Source organism: Littorina saxatilis, linkage group LG2 (genome assembly GCF_037325665.1).
Source record: "Littorina saxatilis isolate snail1 linkage group LG2, US_GU_Lsax_2.0, whole genome shotgun sequence".
NCBI lineage: Eukaryota > Metazoa > Mollusca > Gastropoda > Littorinimorpha > Littorinidae > Littorina > Littorina saxatilis.
In genome coordinates this window covers 72,017,786-72,026,667 of record NC_090246.1, presented here as the reverse complement: position 1 = coordinate 72,026,667, position 8,882 = coordinate 72,017,786, and the positions used below count along the sequence as shown (strand labels likewise).

The 8,882-nt window shown below is 42.3% G+C and overlaps 1 protein-coding gene across 1 annotated transcript in view; it reads left to right on the top strand.

The window, feature by feature from the left end:
* Window positions 1–2,182: 2,182 nt before the first annotated feature.
* LOC138953982 (transmembrane channel-like protein 7) overlaps window positions 2,183–8,882 on the top strand; it is an 18,572-nt gene continuing 11,872 nt past the window's right edge. Inside the window, exons 1-5 of the mRNA XM_070326013.1 lie at window positions 2,183–2,238; window positions 3,386–3,410; window positions 4,471–4,610; window positions 6,779–6,926; window positions 8,496–8,663. Coding sequence (XP_070182114.1) covers window positions 2,183–2,238; window positions 3,386–3,410; window positions 4,471–4,610; window positions 6,779–6,926; window positions 8,496–8,663 — 537 coding nt within the window. The remainder of the gene's footprint in view (window positions 2,239–3,385; window positions 3,411–4,470; window positions 4,611–6,778; window positions 6,927–8,495; window positions 8,664–8,882) is intronic.

Sequence of the window (8,882 nt, the reverse complement as noted above, 5' to 3'; positions counted from 1 at the left end):
TTTTAAGCCACCACACTGAAATGCAATACCGAAGTCCGGGCTTCGTCGAAGATTACTTGACCAAAATTTCAACCAATTTGGTTGAAAAATGAGGGCGTGACAGTGCCGCCTCAACTTTCACGAAAAGCCGGATATGACGTCATCAAAGACATTTATCAAAAAAATGAAAAAAACGTTCGGGGATTTCATACCCAGGAACTCTCATGTCAAATTTCATAAAGATCGGTCCAGTAGTTTAGTCTGAATCGCTCTACACACACACACACACACACACAGACAGACAGACAGACAGACAGACACACGCACATACACCACGACCCTCGTTTCGATTCCCCCTCGATGTTAAAATATTTAGTCAAAACTTGACTAAATATAAAAAGAAACAACAACCAAAATACATCAAACAGACAAAACTCAACACCAAAAAGCATGCATAGACTAAAATGGCGCCATAGACCGCGAAGGAGAACGTATGACGTACCCCAATAACATTCGCTGGGCGTAGAATTTCGACTAAGCTCGTCAAAGCTTTTTACGTTATAGACGATGTTCGGAAATAACTCTGTCGGGTTTGCATGGGTTGTGGAAGAGTGAATGCCCTTGTTGTTTTCTCAAACACATTTAAATTCACACGTGCTCCTTGTCCACGTGTTTCAAACACACCCCTTGATAGTGATTGGCCCCTCCAATGTTTATCCCAGTAAAAGCAAGGGTATTCACTCTTTCACCACCAATACAAACCCGACAGAGTTATTTTCGGAATTCGTCTATTGGTAGCGCGTGCTCTATTTTTGTGCACTGATATCTTCGTGCTTAAAGTCGACAGTCTTTCTGTAGCATTGGTCGTGTATTTCGTGTTTTTTGTCGTCCGCAGTTCCCATCACTTCCTGTCCCCTGCTGGAGTTTATGCTTCCATCTCGCTGTCACTGTCGCATACTCATGTTACGTTTGTGACAGGGGAGGCTACCGCTCCTTTCACAGCAGACTCTGGACCCGAGTTGTTGGCCTTTAAGTCAACACCGGTGGATTGTGGAATTCTGTTTGTGATGGGGTCTGGTGGTTTCCGATTGTCTGTATGTTCATGGAAACCTTCGGGTTTGCATAACAGTTTTTATAGGGCTAAGAAATTGGCCCTAACATTTTCAATCCTGTTTGATTGCACTTCGCCTCCCGAGATGATCGTAGTGTTACGGCACTCGGTTACATCTGGCGCTGCGAGCAGGATGGGACTCGGCATGATATGTTCAGGTAATGACATAATATGACCACTGAACATTTTCGTGCTGTTCCCATTCTGCGAACTTGGGATGGACAGTGGTCCCCCGGCTCGGAACTTCGGGACGAAGTTCATTCAAACGGGGGCCATTGTGACAGGGGAGGCTACCGCTCCTTTCACAGCAGACTCTGCACCCGAGTTGTTGGCCTTTAAGTCAACACCGGTGGATTGTGGAATTCTGTTTGTGATGGGGTCTGGTGGTTTCCGATTGTCTGTATGTTCATGGAAACCTTCTGGTTTACATAACAGTTTTTATAGGGCTAAGAAATTGGCCCTAACATTTTCAATCCTGTTTGATTGCACTTCGCCTCCCGAGATGATCGTAGTGTTACGGCACTCGGTTACACGTTGACACGGATTGTCTCTTTAGTTGAATTATACACATTGAATATATCTCATTTTCTGACGCGTCGGCTGACGACTCTCTTCAAACCAGACATTTTCTGCCTTGTAAAAGGTGGTTTGTGGCGCTGAAACATTTTCATAGCGAGGATTTAGACTGCAAACAATGAATGCATAGGCAGATTCTTCAAAGGTTTTCTTTGTAATCGTCTTGGTTTCTTGCGTATTTGATTGTGCCCACTGTGCCAAAACGAAGACAACGCCATGAGCATCGTGCGTTTGTTTGTATGTTTGTTTGTTAATGTTTGTTTGTTTGTTTATTCGGTTGGTTGTTGATCTTACTCTCCTTGTTCTTATTGTCGTTTGTATTGACAAAGGCTTTGTTCCAACACACAGGTCACCATGGGACAGGCGTGGTGTCCTACTTCGTGTTTCTACGCTACCTGTTGCTGGTCAACTTCTGCATGTTCCTGCTGAGTATGTTCATATGGGTGCCCGAGGCTATCCACGTTGAGTCAGCCTATACTTTCGGCAGCAACGCCGCCATCTGCACCCCTCTCTACGATGTCGACGTCTCGTCCAACGCTTTTCAGCTCATACTCGACTTCTTTCAAGGATCGGTGAGTGTTTGGGTTCAGGTTGAAGGGTTAATAGTTAGACGATCTTCGGGAAGAACTCGGGTTTTCTTTGGTTAGGGTTTCTTTTTCCTTGGACATCCTGAGCAGGGATGTCGTTAGGCGTCGGACATCGGACATAGACCGATTAAAAGGCTCAAATGTCCGATTCACTTAGCCGCATGGCGGTCAGATGTCCTATCGTTTTCAACTGAGCGCGGTCATTGTCCGATAAGAACTCCATTCCTTCGGACAGCGCGTTATTTGATACTTTTCCTTTCATGATAATAATCTTCAAAAAGTGACCAAGCGCTCTCGCGTACAGGTGCACTGAAGTTGTGCAGTACAGATCTTGCGTCGAACCGTTTCCATCAAGCCCGTCTATTCCCCGGGTACCCGTTTGCTTTAAATGAGTGAGTGCGTGAAATACTTCAGGCACCGTAAGCGGAGGAATATTTAACTGAGATGAAATTTGTTTTGATTTACAGAAGTCTTCCAAAACTTCCAATTTATTTAAGGTTGTTTTATCGTTTATAATAACCTTTTCAGCTATTTTGGAAAAATGTGTGTTTAAATAATCAGGTGATATGTCCTTTAGGCAACTTGAAGTAGGTGCAGTTGTTTTATTTGTAAGTTCATTTATTGCTTTCCAAATGTTCTTTGAATTTTGTTTTGAAGAAGCAAGGTCTTGAAAATACTTTCTTTTTTTAATCGTTTCATTGAATTAACTTTATTTCTCTGTTCTCTATACTCCTCTTCTTTACCGATTGACTTTAAAAAATCACGATGATCAATTGCATCTTGTAATTCATCATCAAACCACTTAGGTTTTACTATGTGTTTGACTCTTAATTCTCCATGGAGCATGTCGATCATAAATGTTAGTGAAGGCATTCAGCCAGTGCGTTAGAGCAGCATCAGAATTCATATGATTATAAACCTCAGGGAGAGAGGAATTACAAAGGTCACGGAGAAATGTGTCTTCGTTGAATTGAGAAAAGGATCTATATTTTATTGTCTTGTGGCCAGCTTTAGGAATTTTTATACCCTTTCTCGACCACGTTAGACAAATGGGAAAGTGATCGCTGCAACCACTAGCTGGAACACATTCAACAATGTTACGGTGATCAGTCATATAAATATGATCTCACAGAGTGCTGGTGGTTGCTGTGACTCTCGTAGGTGTGCATACTATTTGTTTGAGATTAAAGAGGTTAAGCATATCAAGCCACATTTTGTTCTGTTTTAAAAAATTAATATTAAAGTCACCTAACATAATTATTTCCTTTAATTCGAGCAAGACTGCATCTAACATCTGTGTAAAATTATCTGACCAGTTTGCTCGCTCTGCAGGATTTCTATAACAGAAACCTATAAGGAGTGGAGGTGCTCTTTTCAACTTAATTCAAGAGAGAGAGAGAGAAAGAGAGAGAGAGAGAGAGAGAGAGAGAGAGAGAGAGAGAGAGAGAGAGAGAGAGAGAGAGGGAGAGAGAGAGAGAAAGAGAGAGAGTGAGAGAAAGAGAGTCCCTGTGTGTCTGTGTTTGTGTGACTGTCCTTATTGAAAAATAGTGCCATGCAATTGCTAAAATAAAGGCCTGCAAAATAGCTGAACTTTGCCAAGACAGTAGCTCATTTGAACCGGAGAGATCTCAACCAGCCTAAGAAAATCCATAGCTGCTTCTGGAGATCTCTTAATGAGTTTATGAGGTTATTTTAGGAGGTATCCATTATGACTCTTTTGGGGTTCTTTAATGCTTTCTGGTATTTTCACACACACACAAAGGTAAAATGACTCCACATTCCTCGTTTAAGCGAATACTGCTCGTTGTGTATACCACCATGCGCCAAAGGATGACATTGCCAGGCGAACGGGCTGTGTGTACAGTCATTACCAGCATGACCGACTGACCAGTAGGGTTTTACGTCCTCTTAGACCAGTTGGCCTATATTGGGACAGGTATTGGGGATCGTATCAGGACAATCCCCCCCCCCCCCCCGGACATACCCCCCCCCCCCCCCTGGACTTTCCCCCCAGACAATCCCCTCCTGGACACCTCCCCCCTTGGACCACCCCCCCCCACCTAGGATAACTCCCCCGGGTCAATTTCCCCCTAGACAATACCCCCCTAGGACAACCCCCCCCCCCCACACACCAATACCCCCCCCCCCCCCCCGCTGAGGACATTTCCAGCATCCAGCATAGGTTTAACACAACGATCCTCTGGTCCTACGTTGCAGGGCTGGATGGAGAAAACGATGATGTTCTACGGCTACTACAGCGGCAACGGGCTGGAAAACACCAGCTACAAACTCTCCTTGGCCTACATCCTCGTCTGCATCTCCTGCCTCGTCGTCAGCCTCATACTCATGGGGAAATAGTCAGTTATGATTAAAATTAAATTTCCGAAATCGTTTTAAAAACTTTTTAATCTTATTCCTTGTCGGTTCCTGATTCAAAAAACATGTAGATATGATATGTTTGGATTAAAAACACGCTCAGAAAGTTAAAACGAAGAGAGGTACAGTAAAGCGTGCTATGAAGCACAGCGCAACCGCTACCGCGCCAAACAGGTTCGTCACTTTCACTGCCTTTTGCACTAGCGGCGGACTACGTTCAGTTTCATTCTGTGAGTTCCACAGCTTGACTAAATGTAGTAATTTTGCCTTACGCGACTTGTTTTAACCTGTTGAAGACCTTTAGGTCGAAACGTTGTTCATTGTCATTTGTTTGTATATTTTGTTGCGAGTCCAGTATATGTATAGGTTACAACACGAGTGGTTTTTTATATGGCTTGTTGAAATACAAGCCATATAAAAAACCACGAGTGTTGTAATCTGTATATCCCATTCTACCATCAAACACAAAGTGTAGACTACTAGCGGCACTGTTGCGATCTGTGGACTGTAAAACAGTGGTGCCAGCGAGACTTAGCCCTTTTGCAACCTTAAACTAAGTGACCGTCGCTGAAAAAAATAAAACGAATGAGTGCATCGATAAGTACGCGGTAACACTACTTTCAGACCATTTCAAAGCTTTAAGTAAAGGTTCATAAGTTGCAAGAAAGTAAAGAAGTCGTATAGAAATTAATTTAGTTGAAGCGCACAATTCTTTTGTTTTGCGTTTCAGGTCGGCAGAACGGGCGAAACGGGTTTGGGACCCATTTGGCTTACTCGATTCAGAATCGATTCCACGTTGTTTTTCTCGAACGTGTTATTATACAATTAGGCTTATTGACAGAGAAGCAAATTTTAGGGAACAAATATGTAGGTTTAGATTTAACCATTTGCTCCCTATTTGAAATGTATCTACGTGATAAACTGTTTTGCGAGTGTGTTTGCATGAATGAACCTAAACTGGTATGGGTGTGAGGAAAACGGGACCGACTTGGTGAAGTCGCGAATTGCTGACACGTCTGTCACCGCCGATTGATTGCATTTTGAAGGAATATGACTGGATTACGGAAAAATACACACATGTTAAGTTCTTGGATACCTTCATCGCCAATGTGGACTTACTGCAGAGCCAGGCAAAAGAGTAGACTTGCTCGCAAAACACGTGAAACAGCCGATGTTTGATAGCGAAGCCAAACCGTGCCAGGTAAGGACGCTTCTCGGTCTCGCTGCGCATGTCACCAGTGACCGTGTTGTTGCTTTGAGTTTGACTAACAAACTCGAAACTGTCATTTAAAACATGAGCCAAATGTGAATTGATTGTGTGATTAGACTATGTGACAGGGCTTCTATTATCTGTGCTCCCTAGCTTCTGTCAGTTCCCACACCGACACTGCCAGAGAAACTGAAGACGCACACCAAACACATTACTGACAGACTCTCAAAAGTCGTCTGCTAACGATGCAAGGGAGGGTACTCGTGTTTTTGTTTTGGTTCGCTAGCATCTGGGTATCTTGTAAGTTGAATGTTCGTTTTTGTTCGATCTGCATTGCTTTCATAATGAAGGAAACGTTTGTTTATTGCATCCCATACATCAGATCAGTTCTGAGATTCATTTTTGCGTGCAACTGATATGGTTTTCTGAGCCGTGCAATACGATTTTGGAACTTCATACAAATGTGTCACATTGTTCGGCGCGAGGTCAAAGGTCGGGAGGAAAGTAGTTCTTTGCCCAAATCGGAATCTGCACTATCATATATTTTTTTGAGTCCATGATGTATTTATTGAGCTATAAAAATACAACATATATACCCATACTGAAGTAACAGAGACAAAGAAGGGAGGTCATGGGATATAAGGTATTACTCCTAGCCAATTGCGCTAAACCACAAGGAATTGAAATAGACTGGCAAAGCAAATTAAAAACAACAAGAAGGGTTAGTTTAACATAACGTTTAATTTTTTGAAGAAAAAACCATTCACCAAATTAGTCAAAATGCAAACGTTCTACCATTCTTGTTTTGTTTTTATTCTGAATTGCAAGTATATTTCAATTCTTCGTGTGTTATTTTGGTTCCGAATTTTGGAATGATGGCAGTTTCTCTGTTTTTAAAGTGGCCATGCATTAAATGTCTCACACTGATATTTCTTTCAGCCTGGTGTCCGATTTCCGCGAGACGATCCTGAACACTGGGGACGGATTGACAGAGTTCTGCAACAAGGTTTTCGGTACGTGGGACTACGCCCTCACTGACGACACTTCAGCCAGAATCAAACACAAGTCCGTCCGTTTCGAACTGCTGGTGAGTCACACTGCACACTTAAAGGCACAGTAAGCCTCCCGTAAACCATCACAGATACTGTCAGACTTTTACACACAGTACAAACACCCTTCCATTTGAACGCTCACCGAACGGGAACATCCTAGGTGCCCTACGTAAAGAGCTAGCAATTTTCAAAGAATCAATTTTGCGGATTGTCTGTCAGACAATCGGACGGTGCTTTTTTGCGCTTCTGACCTAACCTTTGAAATCTAAATAATAAATTGACAGCTTGTTACACAAACATTCTTAAATCATAAAAGAAATCTTTTTTCATCAAGACAAGATCAGAACAATACGAAGTTTTGACAGTTTAAAAAAAAGATAGCCCGGAAGCAGGGTCACGCAATGTCGTGGTTCTCGTAGCAGACGACGCTGCCTGGCACCAGTTCCTCTGAACCGTTAACCGCCGTTAGTTCGCAGCCGTTTCAATGTTGCATTTCAGATTCCAAAGTACACAATAACGTGCTATTGCAGATAAGCTTACAGAGATTTGCATTGAAATGACAAACTGGCGGCTAAATTGTGAAAAAAGGGAAACTGGATTACACGGGTTCACGATGGCTCAGAGGTAAGATAAACCACGCAAAAATAAATTCTTTGAAAATTGCTCGCTCTTTACGGAGGCCACCTAGAATGTTCTCAAGCGGTGAGTGTTTAAATGAAAAGGTGTTTGTACTGTGTGTAAAAGTCTGACAGTATCTGTGATGGTTTACGGGAGGCTTACTGTGCCTTTAACAGAAGTGACCACAAGTAACAAGTTTTGAACACTTTGTGACATTGTAAGGCGCTTAGAACAATGTTAGGATTTGCGCCATAGAAATACCCTTATTATTATTATCATTGTTATTGTGCATAGTTATGTTGACCAAAGTACGTGTGAGCACTATCTGTTTATAACGTGCGCATCTTTTGCTAGTATAACTATGTACTATGTCTCAAAGTGCTCAAAACTTGTTACAGAAATGTCTTCAAAATTTGTTCACTTGTGTTTATAGTGTGGCAACAAAAAACAAGAAAGATAATTGATTGTTTTGTTTTTTGGTTCATTGGTCTGACCCCAGGCCAGTCGACCGTCCGATAGCTTTGACAATAGACAAACTCCGGAAAGATCTCTGCGGGTTTGTGTGGTTTGTAAAAGAGTGAATAATTTGATTTTCGTGAGGCAAGCTTTCAACACGTACGTGCTCCTTGTCCCCGGGTTTTAGACACACCCATTTCAAATCATTTTCTCTCTTGATTCACTTTATTGATATTTGGAATCAAAAAACAAGAAAGGTAAGGTTTTTTTTCTTGGTTATTGATTTTGAATTTAAGAACGTTGGCAGTCTCTTTGTTTTTGGATTTATTGATATTTGTAAGACAATGTTCGCTCTGTTTCGTCCATTTAAAAAAAAAAATGTTAGTGAAGTTTTTTTTCCCAGAAGTCGTACGTCCTCAGAAGAAGAAAACAATGTTTCAAGATCAAGGCCTTATTTACGAAGTGCAGACTTTTTTTGACGGCCTTTCATTTTCAAACGACCGTACGTGTTGCCAACTCGTTGTTTGCAGAGCGACATGAACGAGCAGATGTTTGTGAAGGAACGCGAGCAACGCCTGCGGGACGGCTCCTTGCGATGCAAGCTTTACACCATTCGCATCATCATCAACATCGTCATCGTTCTCGTCCTTGGGGCGTCCGGCTACTTAATCTACTATGTCACTGATTATTCTACCGGGGTCAGTGTAGATGGGATGGTCTTTTACCTGTGTTTCTTTTCTTTTCTGTTGATGCAAATACAGTCAGGATGAGACATTATAGCTGTTACACGCCTTCGACGCTCGAGAATCTTGTTTGTTCGAATGCCTCATATGATTTCAGCGGGTTGTGAACAGTGTTTTACATTCTGATAATCATCGGTCCACGCTATCGCTCAGGTCTCTCTGACAGGATGAATA